The following is a 27,647-nucleotide window of genomic DNA, read 5'->3' on the forward strand; positions in this document are numbered from 1 at the left end:
TATATTTTATTTAGATATATTTTTAGATTTTACAAAATTATTTTTGAACTAAAAACAGAAAAAAGATAAAAAATGACAATTATTGATTTAAAAGGGGGCAAAATTAGGAAATTTAATATACATCTATACTCTATTTTAATTTGATCCTAAAACAGAAAGTCTCCCCTCATGATTTACTTTCTCGGGCCACACAAAATGATGTGGCGGACCGGGATTTGGCCCCCAGGCCGCCACTTTGACAGCTGTGATTTAGATGATTAATGATAAGCTTTTAATACCGTCAATGGCAGGCTTGGCGATGAAAAGCGTCCAATCAGATGGCTTCTTTGTTGTGAATTTCAATGATTGTATCAGTAGTAGACGTCCAATCCATTTGATTTAGAAGGTGGCTGCCAGCCTTGCCAACTGGAAAGGATTAGATGTCTATTAGTGATAAAGCCATTTAAATTTCCAGAAGAAGGATGGAAAACACCACAGAAATGGACGTCAATTGGAAGGAAAAGTTCAAATGGAAAAGATGCCAGACATTTTGTAAAGCTAAAAAAAAATGTCTGTCATATAACCAACGACAAACCACACAATGTTGGTTGTAGTAGGAAGACAAACCTGTGAGGGGCAGCATGGTAACACAGGGTTGGGATTGTTAGCTGTTGGAAAATAGGAAGAAAAATGTGCCATTTTGCTGTTAAAAAAGGGAATAGCAACATCTAAATCGTATTCATCCAAGTGAAAACAATCATTTTCTTATACAACTAAATAAAAAAACGACTGATTTTTATATGAATAGTGGAGGAAAAAGTCAATTTAACTTAGGAAGTACAAGAAGACAGAATCAATGGCAGTAATAATTCAGCCAATCAAATCCAAGTGATTCAATATTGATTTTTGGAGTGCAAACATTTAATGCTATTGATAAAAACTAAAAAAAATAGTAGTGGCAAAGTCAAACTAGTGTGAAAATATATATTTATATATATTTTTTCATTCATTCTAACTATCTCTCATAATTTTTCTTCCATTCACCTTTCAAACTCTCTCCTCCATCTTGGTTTTGTCCTCGCCCTATTCAGGGGTCTCCAAGGTCCAGCCTAAATTTACAGCCCCCTTGGAGAGAATCCTCTCATTTTTAGCAAGATTTGGAAAGTCCCTGGCGCCCTCTGACCTTAGGCCGTGCGGGTGACATGATTTTTACGCCCGTAAGGTGGCGAGAAGGTCGGAATGGAGTGTCACAAATCAGAGGAAGGATGGAAATAGAGAAAGAGGGATGAGAGCGGCGTCAGCAATGACAGTGAAAGATGAGCTGTATGTACTCAAAAGTGTGTGTGTGTGTGTGTGTGTGAGAGAGGGCAGGGTGCCGTATCCTTGCTGCACTGCATGCTAACACAATGGGGTTCAATTCCTCCTGTCATTCACTTTTTTTGGATGATGCGGACTAATTTCTAGTATTTGTCTGACTTCTATAGTTTGAGGTTGTGTTTATTCATCTTAGAATTAATGAACAGACATGTAATGGTGTAAACATACAACTACATTATGAAACCCCAAAATGATGGATAGTCTCTAGGCCTTAGGTGTCAAAGTGGTGGCCCGGGGGCCAAAAATGGTCCGCTGGATCATTCTGTGTGGCCCGGGAAAGTAAATCGTGAGGGCTGACTTTATGTTTTAAGATCAAATTAAAATGAAGAGTATAGACGTATATTACATTTCCTGATTTTCACACTTTTAAATCAATAATTGTCATTTTTTAATCTATTTTTCTGTGTTTTTAGTTCAAAAATAATTTTGTAAAATCTAAAAATATATAAAAAAAAACACCCTTGCTCTAGGCCACGCCTCTTAAAGGCAAATAAAACATAAGGTTCATACAGTGTTTGACTTTCAATACAACTTAGCTTAAAACAGTATACATTATTGTACAATAACTTTTGTACAGTTCTTAGCGCGTTTAACTCACAGTTCTGGGATCGAGGATTTGATCCCTCACTGTGTGGAGTTAAAATCTTCTCCCTGGGCTTATGTGGGTTTTCTCCAGGTACTCTGGTTTCCACCCACATGCCAAAAACATACATGCTAGGCTAATTCTATGCTAAATTGTCCATTTGTTTGAATTTGGCCATGTTCTTGTGCCCTCCAATTGGCTGGCTACGAATTAAGGACCCTTAGTTAGCTGGGATAGGCTCCAGCACCCCCCCCCCCCAACCCTGAGAGGATAAGTGGAACGAATAAGTGGAAAGAAGTATAATGATTTTTCCTTTAGAACCAAGGACTAAAACACCAATGCATTTTTCATGTTTTTTACCCCACGCCGATTCAAGACTAAGCGATCCTAAACCGACACCACGTCTCTTGATAAAATATACAAACTCACTCCTTGTAACTTGAATAATTTAGTCGCAGGTACACAGACACGAACGGGACAGAAGCGCCTCTTATCGACAGGCCTTTCGACAGGATGATTTAAAGCGAGCTGTGAAGGACGAAAACGCCATGAAGGGCAGATACAGTACAGTCGAGTAAAGTACAGGACGTAAGCGAGAGAGAACTTGATGAGATTTTAATGTGAAGGTCAACTTGTTAGAATCTCTAAGGGGGTATTAGTCCCATCACCATTGTGGAAGGGAAGAGGGGGGAATGTGAGATGCCCGAGAGAGGCTTTTGCTGCTTTGGCAAGTACACGACTACACTAAATAGAGGGGTCAGCAGCTTCTCTATCTATGTGTGTGTATTTGTGTGTGTGTGTGTGTGTGTGTGTGTGTGTGTGTGTGTGTGTGTGTGTGTGTGCTTGAGGTTGCACTTTTGGATGTGTGAAGGTGGGAGGGAGGGTGACAGAAAAGCAATAAGGCGAGAAGCAGTTTGTTTGTTTTTTATTTTTTGCTTCAGCGCTGCTCTTTATTCCTCTTAGCCATTTACCGATTGTTTACTCCATCACAATCAACATTAAGTAGATATACTACAGGATTTATAAGATCGGGTTTGTTTTGTTACCCTTGATGTGCAGATTCTTTATGTTTTGTATTGATAGTAGTGCTGTAAAGGCTACTGGTACCTTGGACAGCGACAGAGGGGTTATTCATTTGAATGGATTGGATGTGGAGTAGTTAGGAATTTATTTTAATTCAGTGTTGGAGGATTATGGAGGGATATGATTGGACATGGGGGGAGGGGGGGTGGCTAAAGTCTGAAGGAGGACAGTGACCCTGAAATGAATACAAATAAGTTGTATTGCTAAGAAACAATGTGAAAAAAGTGAAAAAAGGGGACATGTCGCCAAACAGGGTTATAAAACTAATATTTTGTGGCCAATTGGATCCCAAAGTGTTGTTTTTGGTGGGAGGAAATGTAGTTTGCAATGTGTAGTTAAATGGATTGAATATTTTAAATGATATTAATAATAGAGAGCAAACAATAGCGCTTTTTTTGCCCAGGGAATTTTTACATTCTTGTATTTATGTTAAAATTCCTTATAGATTACCAGATTTTTAGAAGTTAATGATACATTTAAGTGGACTTGGTCATATATACTTTTAAATAAAATGGATGATGGAATGGAATTATTTAGATGTGAGTATTAGGAAAAAAATGCAAATAATAAACAAATATTACTAAATCAAATGAAAGTTGGGAACATTAAAAAGCTTTAAATTAAATTGGGTAAAAAAAAAAGCAGAATAAATACATGAATTTGAATAAGTGTGGCCCATGTGCCTTTTACATTTACTTACCTTAACTCTCAATATATATCTGATACCTTTCAGCCAGTCCTCCCAGTTGAAAGGGATTGGACATCTATTGGTATCAGTGGCTGTTTTTTTTAGTCTCAATTTCCCTCTTTTTTAAACTAACTACCAAAACCCAAACTCTGCAGGCAATGAATGAGTTAATCTTTTTCATGATAAGGATGCCTGCCACCTGGCTAGGCCCAGATAGCGCCGCATTACAGTTGTTGCTATTATTTGCTTGCCATATTGAACCGCTAGCAGGGAGCCACGCTTTTTAATTACAGCTAATCGATGATGCCGCCGTCACGTCACTATGTGTCGGAAAACTGTACGAGCTCGAAAGCCGGGGGTAAATTTGCTGGTGGAAGGGATTGGTTGGGCCTTTTTTAATAAAGAGAGTATTCAAACAAGTGAAGAGAGCTGAAAATAGTGTCCTAATTTAAGGTGGTAAAGGGTGATGATGACTGACAGAGAGGGAGGAGGGCGCTTGAAGCTCGCTTGTACTGAGGGGAGGGGGGGGGTCATCTGAGGGCACTGCATGTGCGTATGTGTGTGTATGTGTGTTTGGTAAAGGGGGGGGGGGGGCAAAATGGGTTTAGAGGTCGAGTGAGCCTACAGGAATATGACGGAGTGGCTCAATGGGATGCCTGTCTGAAATAAAGTACAATGTATTAAATGAATAAAAAGTTAAATGACTGGTATATTATATGCATAGTAAAAAATAGGGGGAAACACTAGTGATGATAAAGAAAATGTGATGTGAGAGTAGATGTGTGTAGAATAAAATAAGAAGAAATTTTAACTAGATAAAATAATGAGTTTTGTAGGACTGACTGGCGACCAGTTAAGGGTGAAGTTCACCTATCACCCGAAGTGAATAAAAATGAATTATTTCAAAAGTGAAATGAAAAATTAAAATGATTTGGAGTAAATAAAATTATAATGTAAAATAAATCCAATGAAATACTGTTTTAAGACATGAATGTTACATAAAAATCAAATTAAAGGCAAATAAAAATAAAAAGGATAGGTAAAAATAATTCAAAAGGAAAATAAATACCTAAATCTAGAATAAAAAAAAATAAAATAGTAGAAATGAATAGTTTGGAATATATAAAACTATAATTTAAAATAAATCCAATGAAATACCGCTTCCAAAACACGACAAAACATGTAAAAATCTAATCAAAAGGTAAAAACAAAAAAGGAGGATTAAAAATAATTCTAATTAATTCAAAAACAAAAAGAAAATTAATACCTAAATATAGAATTAAAAAGAAAATAGTAGAAATAACTACGAATAAAAATGGTCAAATTCAATTGCTGTGACTGGAAATTTTTGATATTATGTTCCAACTAAAAGTGCAATACCCAATGCGTTGTCTTCCAGAAGCTTTCCCCTGAAAACTGGATAAAATACTGCTTTAAAATACTAAACTGACTTGACTTGCATTAAATTGCCCAAAAAAAAATGTTGGCTCCCCATTTTGGCACCCCAACGTAACCCTTTGTGTCTAAATAATCTACGTAAACAAAGTCCAAAGAATAGATTCTATATTGTCTGCATGCAAAATAATACTGCTATTATTTCCTCAAAACAACTCCACGTAATGATGCCACACAATAGTCCTGGTTTTGCTTGTAGTTGTGCAAGATGGCAGTATAAAACTAGACTATTTGCACAGTAGTTGGATTGTTTTTTTTGTGTTTTTTTTTTTAGACTGAAGTGAGAGGCGAGAGGGCAAACTCTGGATTAAGGAAGGAGAATCCAAGAAAGTCCTCCTGGTTGACGGCCGCCAGCACGTCAGGGTCTGAGGGTGTGAGTGCCGAAGGGGCCGCCGTGAAAAACTTGTCGAAGTTTTCTCCTTTTTTTCCTCCCTGTTGAAAGTGAAAAGTCATTATGTTCTTAGAAATTGATTGGAAAAATGGGGCTTTATTGATAAAAGTTAGACTGCGCTCATGTAAGGTAACGTTTAAGATGACACAGCATATAGATTTTAAAATATGACCGCTTCTATTGATTCACACACAGCACTGCTGAAGGCCTAAATGTGAAATTCACGGCCCGCAACTGGGTTCTATATTTGCTCATATGAACGTTCAGTTCAGATCTTATTTTAATATATATATTTTGTAGTCCTGTATGCTGTAATATTCTGACTATATTCCCAGAATTATTTCTTTAAAAGTCAGAATTCTCACCGTAGAGTTAGAATCCTGACTAAAGTCGAAATTCAAATTTTAAAGGATGAATTCTAACTTTATTCTGAGAATTTTCAGTTTATCTTGAGAATTTGTACTTTAAATTCCGAAGTTTTGGCTCTTCATAGAATTTTGACTTTAAAGTTCAATTCTGACATAGTAATAGTCAGAAATTCTCACTTAAATTCAAATTCAGAATTATTTTAAAACAGAATTCTGACTATATTTTAAAAGTCAAAATTCAGAATTTGAATTTAAATCCGAATTCTATTTTTTTTCCCATGATTTCTTTCACATTTTTCATGCATTACACAATGAATTATTTATTATTCCAGTTTGGAATGTTTGTGTTGCCCATTAATGTCAGTATTTTTCACCCTCTGAGTGATTAGTTAGCCTCAGTCTTAAAACAGCCAATTTGGTCAAACGACTATTGACGGCTTCTTTTAACTAGGAAAGCTAATCATCCAGCAAAAAATCAGCTATGAGGAATATATTAGGTATTTAATTTGAGCATGTGTGTGTATGTTTGTATCATACCGGTCCAGCCAATGAGAATTTTCAGTCTAAAACGTTTAAGATCTCCAATTAGACTGCAAAGCATTTCTTCTCGGCAACACGTGACATTAGTTTTGATGACTTTCTTCTGGCTAATGGGCAAGACCCTTTAACCTCCAAGAACGATATGGCCGGCTAATGATGACATAAATTTGCATATAGGAGGAGCGGCTGCCCCGGAAGGTCGTCAAGATACGGCCTTTAACGGCTGAACTAGCAATCAAAGGTAGTGAGAAGATAGCGGAACCTGTATTAGAATTCAACGGTGTTTCTGAAGGTGTTTAGGCCAGGATGAAAAAACGACGATTAAAAGAGAAAGGCTGAGTAAAACGGAACGGAGGCATAAAAAAAAAGGAGTGCCATGCATTGTACTGACTGATCTGGGGATGAATGGCGGTGGGATCTCCAGCCTCTCCAGACGGTCCCAGTCGATCCAACGGAAAAAGGGATGTTCGCGGATTTCACGTTCGGCGTCCTCTCCTCCGCCAAGGCGCTTGCCGGGGTGTTTTGTTAACAGCTGCAATTGAGAAAAGAAACATTTAGCCTCAAGCCTGGCATGCATAAATACTGTTTTTATTTAAAAATACTTATAATATCTTTAAAAACAAAAAAATGAGTGTTAAGACCTACCATATGCATGCATGTACATCATGTGTATGTATGTATATATGTGCTTAAATATATGTATGTGTATGTATGTATATATGTGCTTATATTTATGTGTATGTATGTATATATGTGCTTGTATATATGCATGTGTATGTATGTATATGTGTGCTTATAAATTTGCATGTGGATGTATGTATGTGTGCTTATATATGTGTGTATTTATGTATATATGTGCTTATATATGCATGTGTGTACGTGTATATATGTGCTTATATATGTATGTGTATGTGTATATATGTGCTTATAAATATGTATGTGTATTTATGTATATATGTGCTTACATGTGTGTATGTATGTGTATTTATGTATATATGTGCTTATAAATATGTATGTGTATTTATGTATATATGCGCTTACATGTGTGTATGTATGTATATATGTGCTTATATATGTATGTGTATTTATGTATATATGTACTTATATTTGTAAAAATGATGAGTTTTTAGGAAAAAAATAGCAGGAAGTAACAAACGAACAAGAATTATCCTGAAAAGTCCTTCAAAATCAGTATGAAAATATCCAAACTTTACCAGAAGTAGTAAGTACCCTAAACTGGATGTGACAAAAAAGTTACGCAAATTTTTAACTGGCCGTTGATGCTCATGATTCAGTGCCATTGATGACGTTCAGTCAAACATTTTGGGTGTCGAATGCCGACAAGTAAGTTCACTTTTTGGGCCAAAAATAAACTGGTAAGATTTATTGGCAGGAATCCTACCCGTGAACCAAACTGAGCTTGACACTCCTGCCTTAAAGGTTTAAGGACTATGTCAGCACACAAGTTGCAGACAATCAATGCGGCTCTTATCACTCTCTTTAAATTAGACTTCCTTTGGGATGGCTAGCATCGATCACTCGTCGTCTAGTGCGGTTAAAATAGTTAAAACTAACGGATCCGTGTACTTACTCCTTTGCATATGGCGACGGCTTCACGGGAGAGAGTCTTGGGATAGGAAACACATTGTTCCATGATGGACTGGAAAAGCTCCTCCTCATCGATGCCGTCAAAAGGTGGCTTGAAGAAATGAAATTGATTTAAACAAAAGTATATATATTTATTTTAAAGAATGGTTATATAGCTATACCTGGCCAGCCAGCATCTCATAAAGCAAAACTCCAAAAGACCACCAGTCCACTGATTTAGTGTAGGGCTGATAGGCCACAATCTGCAATTAAGTGTGAATTGAATGAGATTTTACATAAAAAAATACAACAGAAATTGGCAAAAACAATTCCCATTTAAGCAAATTACAAGGAAAATGAATAGTGACTTTAACTCATTGGCTGCCATTAATGGCAATCGATGTTAAATCCATTTAAATTCCTCCCGCTTCAAATAGGATTGGACGTCTCCTAAGTGATAAACTTGATTAATTCCAAGGCAGAATCTATCAACTTCAATGGCAGCCAATGAGTCAAAAAATAGTTCAAAAGTTCATAAATTTGGATTTTTTGTCCCTAAACTAAAAAAAATGTCAACCATGACAGAATCAATGACATCAGCGAGTCCATAGGTTTATCAAAGACATGCACAAAAACAGACACATCCTCCATTTAGTTTGTCCCTGCCGTGCATATCTACCGCTTTTTCAACGGGCCGCCACCGACACCACCGCGCACCGTAAACACGATTGATCGCACGGTGCAAATAGTTTTATCCGATGTTCACGGGCTGGCTAGATTCATTTGTTTTCGAGCTTTTTCCAATAGTTTTCGCACTTCCTCACGTGCGTACGTGCAAGAGGGGACTTCATCAGTCACGCTTGTCAAATGCGGTGCGAAGCAGAGCCACAAATGGTGATACAAGGTCTCTGAAGGACACTGGTGGCTCTGCTGCATTGTGGGTTGCGGGCACCCCTTTGTGCTAATTGAATCAGCTAATGACTGAAAAATGCTGACAAGGTTACAGTAAAAAGGAAACTGCAGGTAAAGCAAGAATGGGATGGGAAACCACTAAAACATACAGTGGTACCTCTACTAATTCCCAACACTGTGACACCTTCATCAAGGTTGAGGGGTGCTGGAGTCTAGCTTTGGGGGAAAGGCAGACTTTACCCTAAATTGGCCAGTAACCATTTGCCGGGAATACACCAAGATAGACAACGATTCACATTTGCAGTCACAGTGGGAAACAATTCCAAGCGTGACCGGACGTTTGGTTGAAAGATGTTTGGTCCCCAGACGTTTGGTCCCCAGACGTTTGGTCCCCAGACGTTTGGTCCCCAGACGTTTGGTCCCCAGACGTTTGGTCCCCAGACGTTTGGTCCCCAGACGTTTGGTCCCCAGACGTTTGGTCCCCAGACGTTTGGTCCCCAGACGTTTGGTCCCCAGACGTTTGGTCCCCAGACGTTTGGTCCCCAGACGTTTGGTCCCCGGACGTTTGGTCCCCGGACGTTTGGTCCCCAGACGTTTGGTCCCCAGACGTTTGGTAGAACGGACGTTTGGTAGAACGGGTTTGATCCCCGGTATGGTGCACATATTTGGCTGGGAGAGGCTCCAGCACCCCAGGGTAAGGAAAATTAATCCATGTTTTGGTGGGAAACATGACGTTTTGAATGATTTACTTTTTTGGGCCCAACTAAAATTATGTAGTGGACTGGATCTGGGCCACACGCCTTGAGTTAGACACCTGTGCTGGAAGTGGTAGTGAGCTGTAAATGTTGCACCTTTTACCAGTTCTGACGGTAGAAATAAAGCTTAAGACTGCCTTTTACAGTGGTGCAATTATCAAAGCATGGGCCTACCTCGGGGGCGATGTAATCGGGGGTGCCGCAGAAGGTATGCGTGGTGTCTCCGTCAAGCATTCCCTCCCTGCACATGCCAAAGTCGGCGATCTTAATGTGACCCTCGCTGTCCAGCAGCACATTGTCCAGCTTCAGGTCCCTAAGGAAAATGGGACGACACGCCGCATGATTCACTTTGATAGATGCCGGCTTTAAAAGAGTCGTTGGCTAAGAAAGACAAGAGCGATGTGGCTTTTGTCGGCTGCAACGCGGAGGAAGAAAGAACCCGTCCGGGCCCCCCACTGAATGCCACATAAATCAGCTTTTACCTGTAGATGATCCCTTTGCTGTGGAGGAAGAAAAGGCCCACCGCTATCTCCGCGGCGTAAAACCTGCGGGGCGAGAGATCGCTTTACACCATGTAAAGGAAATAAAAGTAAATCAAACGCGGAAGGATGACAAGAAGAGGCGGAGGGGTGATGAAAGGAGGCGCAAGCCACCAGATGAAAGAGAAATATATTAAAAAAAAAGTTGAGCAACAGGCCTGGAATTAGTTTTGGAGGATTGATCAAAGATTATTGGCTGGCGCAGATGAGGAGAACAGATAAGTGGGAGGAGAAAAACGCTCTTCCCGCGAAAAACTTTTTCCAGAGTTGCCAGAATAATGAACAAAGCGGCGAGATAAGTGCGAGAAAGCGCGTGAAGATAAGAAGACGTACGCGGCGTGAGGTTCTTTGAACTTGCCCACGATCTGAATGTGAAACATCAGGTCTCCGCCATTGACGTATTCCATCACGTAGTACAGACGATCCTGTAGGGACGAAAAAAAATTAAAAATAGGCGATTAAGAAATAATCTGTAAGAATACCCACGCGGGAACCACGTGCTCGTTGGAGAGAGGCACCTAATTATTTTTTGTATTAATAAAAGTCCAATAAGTCCTATGAGGAACATACAGGGCAAAATGTCAGGGAGTATTGCGAGTTGAGCGGATGTTTTGTGGGGCAAGCGGGACCCGACTGCGATTGACTTGGCAAAAGTACAAGACACTTTTTTTTCTTCTTAAGTCGACCGATAAAGTGAATATAATCAAGAGTCTTGTCATCATTGTTGGATTGTAAAAATGGGAGGAATTCAGAGGAAATCAATCATTAATTAAGTAGATTTTTGGTATGGGCAATGTGGACGACTGGTAAGGGTGCAATCTATTTTTGGGGTGCACAAGAACCTTTCCTAAATTATTTTTTTCAATTATATTACAAGTTTTCTAGACTATGATCCCTTCTTCATATTGATATATGGAATTTCCTGATTTTCCCCCTTTTAAATCAATAATTGTAATTTTTTAATCAATTTTCTGTGTTTTTAGTTCAAAAATAATTTTGTAAAATCTAAAAATATATATTAAAAAAGCTAAAATAAACATTGTATTAGATCTATAAAAAATGAATATTCAGGGATTTTAATCCAGTTCTTTTAATCCATTTATATAAAAAAAATCTAAATATTATATCTAAAAACCGATTCTGACACCCTTAATTTAACGGATCCAACCAGCCTAGCATACATGTTTTTTTGGGATGCGTGTACGAAACCAGAGTACCTTGAGAAAACCCATGCAAGCCCGGAAACAACATGCAAACTCCAGTTAGGACTGACCCGGGATCAAACCCTTGACCGTAGAACAGTGAGCCCAATTCACTAACCCACTGCCTCAATGTAAATGACCTCCATAATGAACTCATCATCGGTATTTACTACTTAATTGTGAATAACACAATTTCAAGCATGAGAAAGACTGATTATGCTACTATGAAATTCATATTTCACACATTTTAGATGCACTTTTAAACAGGAATTGGTATTTGTTAATGTGACATTTAAATATTTGTTTGCGAGTACCTCAGTTTGGAAGGCGCAGTAGAGTGATGTCAGAAAATGGGGTCGTGACTGGAGCGCTAACACCCTCCTCTCCACTAGGGCGCTCTCTGTATCCTCATCTTGGAAGAGAACATCTTTCTTTAAGACCTTGACGGCAAACAGACGCTCGCTGCCTCGCTCCTCTGCCAAGAGAACCTGAGAAATGGGAATTTGGTCAGTCAGTTTAGGGATATTTTTCATTTTTATATAGCATTGAGTAGTAATAACCGACAGGTATCAAACTCCAGGTTCGGGGAACATATTTGGTCTGCCTTTGCATTTTATGCGGCACGCAAAAGTAAATCATGGGTTAACTATTTTGCCAAAATGTAATGAATCTAGTTATTTATTTAGTTTTTATCCCATATATTAAAAAAAGTTAAATATTAAGAAAAAAACAATCAAAATATAGACAATATGTCCTTTACCAATCTGAATTAAAAACATAAGACAATAGTTACTTAATGTAAATAAAAAGAAAATCTGCTATAAGAGACTTTAACCAACAAAAGGTAAAATAAAAAAATAAAAATATAGACAATATCTCCTTTTCCAATCTGAATTAAAAAGCATATAAGACAATAGTTAATAGAAAATTTAAGAAAACCTGCTAAAAGACTTTTTTAAACCAACAAAAGTAATATATATATATATATATTTTTTTAAATCAAAATATAGACAATGTGCTTTTCCAATCTGAATTAAAAAAAACATACAACATAATAGTTACCTAAGGTAAATAAATAAAAAGAAAATGTAAGAAAACCTGCTATAACGAGACACTTTTTTTAACCAACAATCAGTCGTCTATCAAAAATGTTTATCAATTCATTTATCTTCATTAGTTGTTGATTAAAAAAAATATATAAACATAAAAAAATATAGATTTGCTGTCCTTTCCTCCAACATTTTAGGCCAACATTTAATTCACTATAAAACTAGTTTTCAAGTTTAACTAAGGATATTTACTAAAGGTAGTTAGATACATTATTAAAAAACAAAAACAGAGTTTTTAGTCACTCCTTTTATAATATTTTTACAATAAAAACAAATAAAGCACCACAAGGACCGAGCCTTTATAATAGATGGCATTGGATTTATGTGTAGCTAATATTGTGGATGATGACTCAATTATCAAGTGGGCTCCTAAATATACCAAAAGGAGTATTTATAGATAAGCGCACAACAACTACAGTGCAGAACTTAGCTTCAAGGGGAAAAAGCGGACAGAATTCCAAGCTTCCTTGAACATGACTCAGACAGAATGCATTTCCCTGTAAGGCTTTATCTTCTTCCTGCGCTTTTGCACGTGCCAACCGTCGCGTGGTCACTGTGTCGTAAGTGATCCGTGTCATCCTGTCGTGCCTGGCCCGCCGTCCCCCTCGCCAAAAAAAAAAAAAATCATAAAAATCATACACGTGCCGCCACTGTTAGGCTTTTTGTGCACGGTTGCAACGGCGAAACCACGGAAAATATCACTTAATTAATGCTCCCCATATTTCAAAGCGCATTGACGTCAAACTGGGGAGAAATGCGCTTGTGATTTTTTTTTGGGGAATTAGAAATTGCAGATGTGGGTTGTTCTGAATGCTAATGATGCTATCGTTTCCTACGATGGGAGAACTAAAGGAAAGAAGTCGTTGTGCTTAACGGGCTATTGATGACTTGAATTTTATTGATGGGAATCCTGTCGAGTTTTGCCCTTCACTGACTGTTTTAATGATATTATTTATTGATATAAGCTGCATTAAAAAAGTATAAAGGTAAACAAAAAACACAATTTAAAGCAAGGGTGTTAGACTCGGGTTGGTTTATGGGGCTGATTAACTCAATTTTATGTGGGCAGGACCATTTTTGATATAATATTTAGATTTTTTATTAAATGGATTAAAAGAACTGGATTAAAAGCTCTGAATATTCATTTTTTTATAGATCTAAAACAATGTTTATTTTAGCTTTTTTTTAAATATATTTTTTTAGATTTTACTAAATGATTTTTAAACTAAAAACAGAAAAAAATATAAAAAATTACAATTATTGATTTAAAAGGGGGAAAATACGCAAATTTAATATACATCTATACTCTACATTTTAATTTGATCCTAAAACAGAAAGTCGGCACTCATGATTTACTTTCTCAGGCCGCACAAAATGATGCGGCGGGCCAGATTTGGCCCCCGGGCCGCCACTTTGACACCTGTGATCTTAAGTATCTAGGGATGTCACTAATGCCATGTTTAACAGGACATTTTAATTTGGGCTTCAATTTTATATGCTATTTTGTAGTAAAGGAACTATGTTGAAGTGAGACTGTAGCTCTTCAAATGGGTAAAAATACCAATACGAAAACTCAAATGCAACTTTTTTACTTTCTCTCTGACCATTGCTAACCTATTATGTTGTTCTTCATGTTACATTTATCTGAAAAAAAACTTACATTAAGAGATTCCTATTCAGCCTGTTGTTGTCCATTTTACTATCATTTGTTCTTGGTTTCTGCTAAAATAAAATATTCTCCTTCCAAAAAAAATGCAAAATACTCCAATACAACTTATTCCTTTCTCCTCGTTTTCCCCGTGCATTCTTTAGCCGCTACGACTTAATCTTGAAAATACGCTTGTTATTTCCAACGCAAGTCTTACCACTAATGAACAATGGGGATAAAGTATTTTACCTGTGCAATTTATACCACCTCTAATAAGAAAAATCTGAATTTCCAAAGCACACCCAACGACAAGAAAGAATAGCAAAACTTCTTTCTTTGTCACGTAATAGTTTTTCCCATTAAAAAAAAAAGGCATTGGTCACACGGTTGCAATTTTCTAAATCCCACACATGGCGCTCCTTCTCTCTTGCCTGCTTGTTATCCCATTTCCTCTTTGCCATTTTGTCACTTGCCGCTTCACAGTAATCCCCTCCTTTCCATTCCTATCTGTACGCCTCCCTCCCTCCTTCATCAAGTCTCCTTCCTTCCTTCCTCTTTCCTTCCTTCCTTCCTTTCTTTCTCCCCCATCCATCTTACGTAAGTTGAGCTCTATTTCTCCCGTCCCCTATTAAGACTCATCTGACAGTTATGAAACAGCACAGGGGAGCGGTAGACGGACTCAAAACGCCACTTTCTTCATCACGGTTCATCTAAAGCAGGGGTGAAAAGGCGGAAAGACCCCCCTCCTACACCCCCTCCCCATAGGAATGAGCACCTCTAGGAAAAGTGTCTGTTTTTTTCCAGCCAGCCAGAACTCACAATTACTGACAGCACAAAAAAATGTAGACTTGAATTAATCATTGACCACCTTCCCCCTTGGTAGGGGGAGCACAAAGGCGAGGAGCTCCCCGGCACGGTTTACCTTGCCGAAACTGCCTTTGCCGAGTACCATGAGGAAGTTGAAGTCGTGGATGCCAACTCTGCTCTTGCAAGGCCCGTGGGAGCGGGTTGGCGGACATGGGGGCACGGGGGTCAACGGTAGTGCCACGGGGAGGGGGTCGGAGAGGGCGATGGGTCCCGTTTGAGGCACACAAGGCGGGGCGCCGTCAGGTTGAGGTTCCTGTGGGGGAATAGGCCATTAGACGGCGTTCAACACGGGGAAACTTCGACCTCGAGTTCACCTCCCCCAGTTGCGATTGATGGCAGGCAGAACAAGTCTGCGCCCTGGTGGAGTAACAGCATAGCACAGCAGGGGGTTCGCCGGAATAAGTCAGGCATTACACTCGGGTCGACAACTTGGGTCAAAAATTGAATATTTACGCTCTCCTGTTTCTCTATTGTGATTTTTTTGAGCTTTTCATAACTCAAAAAATTAGAAATGACAAAATCATCTTTTTAATTTTCCGTCCAATCAGAGGATGAGAAACAGTAGCCTTTCATGAGTCTTCCCCAACCGTATTTTCCAATTAATTCTATCAATTTTAGCCCCTCCCATTAAAAACGGATTGGACATCCATTGCCTCTATGATGACAGACGTCCATTCCATTTTAACTGGAAGGGTTGGCATCAACCATTTGATTTTTCAACCAGCCTATCTGCCTAAATTTGGTGTACCCAAAGAAAACCCACCCAGGCACGGGTAGAGCATGCAAACAAGAAATTAAGCCGATAAACTCAGAACCATAAGGCAGTAGGTTTAATACTTTGTTAGAGAAGGAAGCCCATCAGCCACAAAAAGTAATTTTCCATTCCATTTTGTCTACTCAACTCCTGATTTTTTCTTCCTAAATTGCATTAACAGCACTTAGACATCTTGAAGTAGAATTTGCCAAGATGATGTAACCACAAATGCTTTCATTTGTTTAGTTTGTGTAGATTTTAGGCATCAATTAACCTCCATGGCACATATTTATGCCGTCTATATCTCATCAAAAAATATCCGACATCTGGGTATAAGCTATCCCAAATGCGTCCTAAAGAACAGCTGGACACTCGTGTTTTTATTTGTTAAGATAAACCTAAGTGGCATTATGAAAATCCCTCTGTGTGAGTCATAGCAACTTGTTTTTATTGAAAGTAAATATTTGTAATGAGATAAGGGCCATGCTAAGTGGCAGCATATCAAAAGGCTAAGTGGCAACCTCACTGTCTACTCATTGAATTTAAATGCAATGCATTAGTCATTGTCATTTTTTTTTTGCAAATGGCCATTTCTAGTTTTACAATTTTACTTGTTTAAAGTACTTACCTGCAGATCCGGGTCGGGTACAGGGATGTTGTAGTACTCTCCTTCGTCTTGGGCCAGCAGCTTGAACCAGCCACTGATTGGACGTCGGAAAATCTCGCTGACGCCGAAGGACAGCGCGCCCATGAAATCGTTGCGGGAAGTGCGGTCCCAGTCCCAGACTTCCACAGATAGACGCCTGTCCCACTGGTGGCCGCGGACAGAACTGCGCAAATACATGCAAAATAGTTCAGTTAAGATAATATTCTTGTCCTGTGTTTTTAAAAGTGGTTATCAGTCATGGATGTCCAATTCATTTGAAATGGGAGGGTGGCAGTGGATGACTATTCGTTCATTCCATCAATTGGAACGTTTGTCCATTCGCTGTCAGTCTTCCAGTTTAAAAGAATTGGATGTCCAGTTAAGACAACCCAGTTTCAGTTCATAGTGAAAGTTTCTGAGGTGACAGTTTATTTATTAATACATAAATATAGGTAGTAATGCTCAGAAAGCTCGGTGGAAAAGTGGTGAGCGCATTAGTGCCACAGTTCTGAGATCAAGGGTTTGATCCCAGGTCAGCATGGTTTGCATGTTCTCCCCGGGCTTGCATGGGTTTTCTTCGGGTCCCACATCCCCAAAACATGCAATGTTGGACTGGTTGAACACTGAATTGCCAGTTTGTGTAAATCTGTGTGTGAATGGTTGTCCGTCTTGCGATTGGGTGACTAGCAATTCACGATGTCAACTGTCTGGTGACCATATTTAGCTGGGAGAGGCTCCAGCACCCCAGGGCAAGGAAAATGAAAACTTGTTTCAGTGAGAAACATGAAGTTTTGAATGATTTACTTTTTTGGGCCTAACTAAAATTATATAGTGGACCGGATGTTGGCCCCATGCCTCGAGTTTGACACCCCTGCTGGAAATGGTAGTGAGCTGTAAATTTAAATCGCAATGAGCAGGATTGGTTGTTTTCTTTTCCCCTGCCATTGAATGGCCACCAATTCAGACTGTCCCCTGCCTAGTGCCCATAGTTGACTGGGATAGGCTCCGGCACCCCCATGACCCCAGTGAGGATGAGTGGATCAGAAAATGAATGAAGCAATAGTATGTTCAGAGGCAGAAAATTACTATTTTGGAGTTTATGTCCCCAAAGTGACTTCTATTTGAACAAAAACAATGTCAATGTGAGGACCCCCACATTTAATTCACACAGGTAGACTCACAAAGTAAAACTCTCATCCCAAACAGGATTAAGAGTGGAGCGTATGGTCTTGGTCTTCTGTTTGCTGTGGCTTCTGGGGTCGGGAATCAATTTAAGTTTAACGTAGGGGTCTGACAGCCCATTTGGGTCCATGGGCATCAGGTTACGAGCCTCCAGCACTGCACGGGCAACGGAAACAAACAGAGCGGAGGAAGAAATAAAATGCCGTCTGAGTCATTTGCTGCTTTCATTTACCTCGGCGGACCTGAACTCACCTGTGACGTAGACGTCTTCCTTCTCGCCTCGAATCGTCAGGTGGATCCGGCCTCGTTTTTCTGTGTGGTCTTGGCCGCAAAGACTGGGAACGCTGGTTTCGCATCGGCGATGGACGTTCATGTCGCAGCCTGCAATAAGGGCAAAAATTTACGTACAAGCATGACTAATAAAGTGGTAAATATGTTAAAGATGGCGCCATTAATCAAATAAATGTCATATTAATTCTATTGAATTATTTAATCATGGTTTTTCTGTTTAAATCCATAAATTAAGAAAGGTAAAATATTTTTTACACAAATATAATTTGGTTGAAATGGATTTAAAATTAATTAAATTAGAGCTGCCACAATTTATCAGGTAAAGGACAACTGATTGATTGTCTATTTTTTTTTTCTAAAACGTTCCCTCCAGTGGCCTTTTGCACTCCAAAAAAATCCATCAGCAAATCTTAAGTGTTTTGCACAATAGCATAGGAGTGCATTTTTGTTGTACCTACAAGCACATTTCATGCCCTGATGTATGAGGCCGTAGAGTAGCGAGCCGCAGTGGTCGCAGAAGGTCGGACTGGCGTAAGTGTGGATCTTGAACCCGTGCCGACTCCTCAGGTCCTGAAACGGAACGACAACATTGGCGTCTCCAATATCCAAGTACTGTTTAATATCTAAGTGCTGTTTAATATATAAGTGCTGTTTAATATCCAAGTGCTGTTTAATATCTAAGTGCTGTTTAATATCTGAGTACTGTTTAATATCTGAGTGCTGTTTAATATCTAAGTACTGTTTAATATCTAAGTACTGTTTAATATCCAAGTACTGTTTCATATCTGTGTACTGTTTAATATCTAAGTACTGTTTAATATCTTAGTACTGTTTAATATCCGAGTACTGTTTAATATCTGAGTACTGTTTAATATCTGAGTACTGTTTAATATCTGAGTGCTGTTTAATATCTAAGTGCTGTTTAATATCCAAGTGCTGTTTAATATCCAAGTGCTGTTTGATATCCAAGTACTTTTTAATATCTAAAAATTATATTTATGAGTTTAATATCTAAATATCTAGTATTTTCAACACTACTTAGATATTAAACAGTACTTTTATATTAAACTCTCTCTCATTAATATAATTTTGAAAGCTGGTTTTAACAATAAACTCCCTGTCATCATTTGACCGGCGACCAAAAGACCGGTGACCAAAAGTCCGAGCACCGTTTACATGCATGGGACATTTGGGTTGGAAAAGATCCCTCATGAGACAGATGCTACGTGCCCCTGTGTGTGCGTCAAGACATGATCAATTTATATCTCTAGCCATCAGCAACCTCATTGTTTTCACCTTTCTCCGCTGTGGTGTGGAGTTGAAAATCCCTCATTCTGCTGTGCACGCACTTTTCACTCTGTTATCATTTCTCACTCATACACAGCATCACACAGCACGCTCGCTTTGACCCTATTCATGAGGTTGTTTGCTTGCCCAGCTCAACAAAAAAATGTAAGCATGAAGACAAAGTGATACTAAAAGCATAAAAATGCAGTGAAAATGGCAGAGTGGCTTATTTTCTTCTGCTTAGAGAGCAAGGATGTCAAAATCATTTCGGAGAGTTATGGTGGACATCAAATTGTCAAAAATCATCTTGATTCAACTTTTTGATGACATATTATTTGTCGAAACTTATATATATTTGCAATATTTACGTGATTCAACTTTTTGATGCCAGATCAAATTTTAATACATATTTCCAATATTTTCTTGATCATTTTTTTTGTTCCTAATGAAATCAGAGGAAAATAGTAAAAAAAAAACTTTTATGCACTTTTTATTATTCTTATATCATTATTATTTCTGTATTATTTATCACTATATTTACTTAAATGTATTTATTTTATTAGCAATCATTTGTCTATTGAATTAATTATTTTTTTTGCAAATTATAAACCCCAAATAAAAATAAAAAAATTTTCCAAAGGAAATTTTACATTAAAAAACAGGAATACAACTAAAAAATTCTCACAAAAAAGTTCATTTTTCCAAAGCAAGTTTGATATAAAAATAGGAATACAACAAAAAATTCTACATCTCAATATTTGGATGAGAAAGTCATTCATTAGAAACTTAATTCTAGCAAAAAACACAATTTAAAACTCATACACCAGACCCCAAATAATGACATAGCAGGCCAAATCTAACCCTCGCTCCTCAAGTTTGACACCAATATTCCAACTTTCTAAGCTAACAGAAGCAACACATCCCGATTAATTAGCGTTAACACTCACATCAGGTCTGGGGGCCGCCACCGAGCCGGGACAGGTGAAGGTCACAAACTCGTGGCATCTTTTGTGCACCACAAAACTGCAAACTAAGAAGAAAAAAAACAGCACAACATATAAAAAAAAACCCCCAACCACATCCCCCAGAAAGATGAATAGCTACATATCGATCTGTGCTTACCTTGACATTGGAATCCCTGTTTGCCGATGCCCCTGGGGGTTGAGTAAGAGAGGACGGCGAGACCATTAGAGCACAATCTTCACCGCTAATTAAAAGAACATTGGTAAGTGGGCCACAACAACCGCAATTTCCCGCCACGTCACGGTTAGACAAAGCACAGGTATGACTGAATTACCCCATTGGCCTTCTTCCACGCTTTCCCTAATTGAATAATTAAAGCTATTGATTGAGTAAAAGAGCCTACTCAGCATCTGGAATGCGAAGAATCGAGCGTTTTTGGCCAATGGAATGTAAAAACCAACCTAGCCTGCAAGCTAGAAGAGCATTTCTTCATCATGAAATGGGAGTCATGAACGGTGTAGTTCTTGGGGGGGTCGTGTTGGGTTTGCTGCATGCACCAAGGAGGTTGTAAAGCACCCCCAGGGCCGTTCTGTTGACGACCAGCAGAGAGCATGAGAGAACTAGCTATGACGCGGCAATTAATATCCATTGACAGTTGGATGGAATTTTGAGTAGAAATGTGTTTTGGGATGGGTTGTACAGATATAATATTAAACACATATCTTAATATGGCGGCTTTTGACAGAAGTAAGTATTTTTTTTTGACTTTTGGAATTGCAGTTCTTGGGAAAATGAGGGAAAATGATTTAAGGGATTTTATGGGCTGTCATAAGTTAGAGTTTTCTTATTTAAGTCGTAACAGTAGTGTGAAAGAAACGGATGTGATTGCGGATAGGCAATTGAGCTAAGTGCAGTAAGGCATGCGCTATATCATGGAACGCACATATTTCTCGTTTTACGATGTCTGTATAGTACGGATAAAACTACTGTATTTTCACGACTATAAGGCGCACTTAAAAGTCTGAAATTTTCTACAAAATAGACAGGGCGACTTATAATCCAGTGTGCTTTATATATGGGAAAACATTAAAATGTGTCACTCATTGGGGGTGCGCCTTATATCCAGTGCGCCTTGTAGTTGTGAAAATAATGTACACGTTTTAGTGAGAAACATGCAGTTTTAAATGATTTACTTTTTTGGGCCAAATTAAAATTATGTAGTGGACCAGATCTGGGCCTCACGCCTCGAGTTTGACACCCATGCTGGAAGTGGTATTGAGCTGTAAATTTTGCAGCTTTTACCAGTTCTGACAGTAGAAATTACGTTTAAGACAACCTTTTACATATATTATACTACATATATATATGGAAAAAAATAAAATGTGTCATTCAGTGAGGGTGCGCCTTATAATCCAGTGCGCCTTATAGTCGCGAAAATACGGTACTTGTTTGCCACAAAGTGGCCGTTAGAAAAACAACTTCGTGGGCCACTTCTGGGCCGCAAGCCGTACATTTTACACCACTGGATTTTTATCTTTAAAAATCCTGTGTATTGACAAAAAAACTTTCTTAGTAGCAAGAAAGGATCTGTGATGGTGCATTTAAGAGATGAGCCAACTAGAGGAATGTCCTAAGAACTCGCCAGAGGCTGCGGCCACTTGCCAAAGCTCGCCATATGTCGCCCAGAAAATACTTACTAACACATATTTCTGCTGCAGTACAAGCCCACTCATATTTGGAAGCTACAAAAAAATGGTGCTATGCCATCGTGCATTTACAGTTGTTCTAAATTGGGTTTTTGCACATTCATGGTCATGTGTGGAAAATGTTGGCAGGGAAACGAACAGTATAAAAAAAAATAGAACCACTGTTTTTAACTTTGTTTTTGCAGTGAAACCTTCACCTACTCGTCAGATTGGGGCGGGAAATAAAATGTTTTTTTTGGTTGTAAAGCAAGGGTGTCAGACAGATTTGATTTCACAGGGCTGGACTATTTTAGATATAATATTTAGATTTTTAAAAAAATAAATGGATTAAAAGAACTGGATCAAAACCCCTGAATATTCAGTTTTTTATAGATCTAAAACAATGTTTTTTTTAATAGTTTTTTTTCTTAGTAAAGAAAAATATATGAATCATTATGATCTCTATTAAAGTGGAAAACTGAAAATATTTTTCATGTATTTTTAGATTTAACAAAATGATTTTTGAACTAAAAACAGAAAAAAATGATTAAAAAATTACAATTATTGATTTAAAAGGGAGAAAATCAGGAAATATAATATACATCTATAATCTTCATTTAAATTTTATCCTAAAACAGAAAGCCGGCACTCACGATTTACTTTCCCGGGCCACACAAAATGATTCGGCGTGCCAAATTTAGCCCACGCGCCACCACTTTGACACCCATGCTTTAGAACGTGCATGTGTACCTAATGAAATGTCTCGGGGGTCTGATTTGTGTTCTATCGTGTGGGCTCTAGCGTGGAGGGGAGGTTACGAGATGGGATGGGGTCAACATGCTAGCTGATGTGGGCTGTTTTTGCAGCTTCGAGGAACGCAAGAGGAAGTTTAAAAGAAGAAAAAAATTAAAAACGTGCAAGGAAAGTCAGATGAAGCAGCCTGAGGGGGCGGCTTACGAACTAGCGGGGTGTGTTTGCGTTTTGTGTTGGCGTGCGAGTGTGAACTACCAGATGAAGTCGGTGCAGTGACTACAGAAGGTGGGTTGCTTGAAGAAACGTGCTGTGAACTGATGATCTTTCACTTCCACGATCCTCTTGTGTTTGAGGGCACCCTTTCTCTGGAATACGGGAACCCTAGGTGGAGGGGAGAGGGGCAAGGGAAGAGGGGAGGTGGCTGAGGTTGGGGAGGCCAGTGCCAAGGGGGATGGGGGGACGGGGGTGGACATGCTTCTTGGAGGTATACAGAAGAGAAGAGGCCAGAGGGAGAAATGGATGATGGGGTGTCAGGGAGGGACGCAATTGAATTGCACACCAGAGAAAAAGACCTTGAATTGCGGAAAGGGAGAAGCAAGGGGGGGGGGGGGGGGTTCCAAGGACAGGAGAAAGGATGGGAAGCATAATGGAAACAAGAGTTGTATTGATGGCCCAAGGGATGGAGGAACAGAGGGTCAAAACCAGTAGAGAAATGAAGTAAAGGAAGGTAAAAAAAGACAGATTATTACACTGGTATAATATGATGAGATCAGATGGAAGATTTATAAGATACATTATTCTTTTACATGAAGATAATACGTGCTATCTGATTGACAGTGCCGGTTAGGTATAAAGATGTGACGATTATTGTGATTGTAGTCAGGAGTGGTGGTAGAGAAGTGTATGGTATCATACTGAGAGCTATTTGGAAGATTTAGTAGAGGTGGAATAGAGTACAGTATCGTTATCCAGCCGTGAAATCATCAGGAGTTTTATGAGCATTTTGACCTTTTAGAGTCGTCCTCCATGTGCTCTCATCAGTGCGGATCCGAAAAATGACCAAATGACCATGTTGCATATGTATTGTGTGATGGGAAAGTTGTTGATAATATAACACAAATAAATGTATTGATGGTAGCAAGTCTGTTTATTTATTTTGATAAAATATTAGCAGTGTTTCTGGAATGAGAAGCGGAGTATTTGTATTGCCAAATCGTTACGAGAACACTAGTGTAACACTTTTTTTTTTTAGTGGAGGCGGTGTGATGGTGTGGGATGGGCACGCACATACACATGAATGGCAAATGGAGACTTTTCAATACTGAAATTTCCATCAACATTGATTACAGTTATTAAGTTAATCTTGCCTTAAGAAAATGGAATCCAGTTTTTTTGACAATTAACAATACCGTTTCCTTTAAAAAGCTATTATGTTCAACTAGAACTATAACCATTTAGCCCAGACATGGGCAAACTACGGCCCGCGGGCCACATCTGGCCCAATAAGCTTTTAAATCCGGCCCGCCGACGTTGTCCAAATAATGTTGTTTTTCCCCCCAAGATGGCGCCGTCATGCGGAAGCCAAAGGCAGAAGCTCTGTTCACTCTTATTTGGTTTTTTTTGTATTTTACAGCCCTTCTATCTTTTTTTTTTAATAAAATTTTAATATTTCTTAATACATTCCTTTTTACTTTACTTTGTACTTTATACTTGAATGATGAGTGATGTAGTATGTTAATACTTTAGTCCTTTTTTCTGTTAATGTTTCATATGTACTATTAACGGATGCACTTTTTTATATGTATCGTATCTTGTGCTGACCTGGCCCATCTGTCAAATTTTTAAAGTCAATGTGGCCCCCCTATTTAGCATACAGATCAATTATTAAAAGGATTGACGGTCAATGAATACATTAGAGCTTTGATTCTCAATACGTCAATCCCCAATGTCCTATTGGACGATCGCCTAAAACCAAGATTTAATCCAGCCTATTAGATTCCTTCAGGCCTGAACATTGTTAATTTGTAGGACATCACAATGTGCCCACTGCATCCTCCCACTTTTTTGAACATGGATATCCGACTCATCTAACAATCATTAGGCTCTTATCAAAATATGAAGTGTGATGCCGAAAGGCTCGGCTAACATAAACGACCTGTCACAGTTGCTTGTTAAGTCATTCCTTTGATTTTGAAAAGATAAAGACACTTGCCACATGCATGTTTCATTTTGACGCCTTTTGTTAGTCACATGACTCATCTTGCTGCCCTTCCTTTACAACTCAGAGTGACCCACATTCATTGATTTGCTGCCATAGTCCCATTTCAAATAGATTGGACGTCTACAAGTGATAAACAATCTACAGCCTGAGGATAAAAGTCAAAATAATTAAAACTATGACTTCTGTAACACCAAAATTCCAGTGGCCTTTATCTATGAACAAATTGTTTTACGTATATATTTAGTTGTGCTACTTACCCACAAATAAACGTTTCCTACAAATAGGCCACTTTTTCCAAAGTATATTTTTAACAGTTATGTGACAAGTATGGACAAAATGAGAGGCTATAATGAAGAAGACAGAGGTTAATTTCCAGGTAGCAGCAAAGCTCTCTTAAGAGACTTTAAGTCGCTAAACAATTAACACAACTGTCCCACATACTGTGTGTCCAGTCTGCCAACTCTTCCTGTCCTCGCATCCTTCACATCTTCATATCTCCACCCCTCGCCCCGGTTGCCATGTCAACTGTACCTCCCGTTGCCATGTCAACAACACCCTCACCACCTGCTCCAATATTAGTCTGTAAGCTCGCCCCTAATTCCCTGCCATGCCCGTATTTAACTCATTGGTGACCATTTAAAATGACTGACAGGGAATATATCACCCTTCTTTCAATCGACAAATCTTTAAAATATCTTGTAACTATTTTTTCCGATTTTCCTCATCATATTGTATTAATTAGTTGTTATACATTTTTGTAATAATCTCCTCTTCAAATATATATATATTTTTTTCAATGCTATGGTCACTCTTGATTTTCTTAACCAACCAATCAAAAGACTTGCCGACTGTGTCGAAAAATAAAAATTTTCTGAACCGCTTTATTCTAACTAAGGTCGCGGAGGGTGCCGGAGCCTATCCCAGTTGACATCTGGCCAAAGGCCCTTCATTGGTGGCCAGCCAATCGCAGGGTACAAGAAGATAAACAACCATTAAGGCTCACACTCATACCTTTCACACTAAAATCTTGCCAGCTAAGCCAACGCCCACTGTTTTCAGAAATTCTGGTTGTGATGTCACAACCAGAATGGGTGATCATATCTCGCTTTCTTGTGTTATGCTAGCCAGTAAATGTCAACTGCATAGAAGCAGACTAGAGTCAAAAATGTCTTTACAATCCAAAAAAAACTTTAATTTTTGGCCATTTTGTTATAAATAACTTGCTAACACAATCCAGAATGAACCATTTCCTTCCTTGATTGCTAATGTATCAACCAAATATGACAGGGGCTATTTTATATCAGTAAATGGGTAAAAAAACCCAACATTCTTTGAATAAATGCTCACAAGTTTCCTTCAACAAATAAGGACGTGCTGTTCAGTTATTTTACTTGGCAACCTACCAATATTCCTTGCCATTTTGACACCATTTCTTTCAATACCAACATCTCAGGCTAAAATCTTTCTAGCTCCCCTAGTGATGATTTATAGCTGATTTATACCCACCCATATTTTTGAGTGATGTTGAGGCCAATTGCTTAATAAATTGAAACTCCCTGTTTTTTTGCCCAAGTTCAATATTGCACAATTCAGACAGACCTTGGAATGTAGATAGAATATAATATTAAAACACAAAACTGTCTGGAAACGATGGAATGATGACAAGAAGACTAGTGGATAAAAATGGACCAGGGATATATTAAACGTTTAACAATGCAAGAACGCAAAGTATGCCATGAAAATACCTGAAAATGGAAGTATTTTTTGGAAGGAACGCTTGACAGTGGCTATCTTCTTCCGCCTTCTCGGCCTTCACTTCGTAAAAGAACCTGTATGTCGTCACCTCGAAAGAGGACAGAAAAAATATGCTTGAAGTAGAAATGAAATGTGTCAAATTAAAAAAAAAGGAAAAAAAAGGAAGGAAGGAAGCGTTCTCGACAAAAAGGCAGCGAGTGCCTCTGATTCGAGCTTTTCTGGAACCAAAGATAGAAGTTGTAAATATCCGTTAACCCAGAAGCAGGGTGAGGAAGAGGAGGAGGAGGAGGAAGAGGATGATGATGAGATGAAGAGGTATTCTCTTTCCAAGATTGGTCCTGTTTTCACCAAGAGTAGAAGGAAAAGATGGAGAGAGAAAGAGAGAGAAAGTGAGAAAGGAGGCGATTCATTTTCAAATCTGGGTTACTTCTCTCAAGAGGGGAGGTGGAAAAAAAGGGGGACGATGGGTGAGGCGAAAAAGCTGCCATTTTTGCCACTATCCACCATCCAGTATGGACATAGTGCCAATTGCCTTCGTTCCTTGTTGGAAGGGGGAAAGGCGGAGGAAGGAAAAGAAGGAAAGGAAAGGCAGAAGGGGAGAGAGCCAGATTGGAAGAAAAGAGCAGCTAGAAGGAGTGTCGGATGGAGAATTCCCAGAAATAACTTCAGCGCGACAAAAAAGACGGCTGGTAGAACTCGACGCAGATGGGCGGAGGATCAACAGGCCCATACAGCAGCAATACAGCAGTTCATTAAAAAATACTTAGATGGTTCAAGTTTGGAGGGAGATTGAATGGGGCATTGGTGCATTTGTGTGGAGAGTTTGGAAATCAATGGTTGATATGTTGGTTGACTTATTTTCAGATCTGGCAACCATACAGTAAAAGCAGAGAAGTGCTACTGGAAGAGCGCGGGTGTCAAAATGGTGGCTCGTGGTCCGAGTCCGGCCCACCAATTCCACATTTATGAGGCCCACGAAACCAATTATGTGTGAAGGAGAATTAATATTTTATGAAGATAAAGATTA

General features: G+C 38.8%; 1 protein-coding gene across 1 annotated transcript; it reads right to left on the reverse strand.

Moving 5' to 3' along the window:
- Nucleotides 1-3,171: 3,171 nt before the first annotated feature.
- Nucleotides 3,172-27,239, reverse strand: prkcg (protein kinase C, gamma). Its single transcript, XM_077721019.1, has 17 exons — nucleotides 26,611-27,239; nucleotides 22,900-23,216; nucleotides 20,366-20,397; nucleotides 20,191-20,273; nucleotides 18,415-18,526; nucleotides 17,918-18,046; nucleotides 17,665-17,821; nucleotides 16,466-16,667; nucleotides 15,139-15,336; nucleotides 11,774-11,947; nucleotides 10,591-10,682; nucleotides 10,201-10,263; nucleotides 9,893-10,031; nucleotides 8,234-8,314; nucleotides 8,056-8,163; nucleotides 6,856-6,996; nucleotides 3,172-5,597 (listed from the first exon to the last, which is right to left on the reverse strand). The coding sequence occupies exons 2-17, from the start codon at nucleotides 23,115-23,117 to the stop codon at nucleotides 5,436-5,438; spliced, it is 2,091 nt and encodes a 696-aa protein (XP_077577145.1). The 5' UTR covers nucleotides 23,118-23,216; nucleotides 26,611-27,239; the 3' UTR covers nucleotides 3,172-5,435.
- Nucleotides 27,240-27,647: the final 408 nt, after the last annotated feature.

Source organism: Stigmatopora nigra, chromosome 7 (assembly GCF_051989575.1).
Source record: "Stigmatopora nigra isolate UIUO_SnigA chromosome 7, RoL_Snig_1.1, whole genome shotgun sequence".
Taxonomy (NCBI): Eukaryota; Metazoa; Chordata; class Actinopteri; order Syngnathiformes; family Syngnathidae; genus Stigmatopora; species Stigmatopora nigra.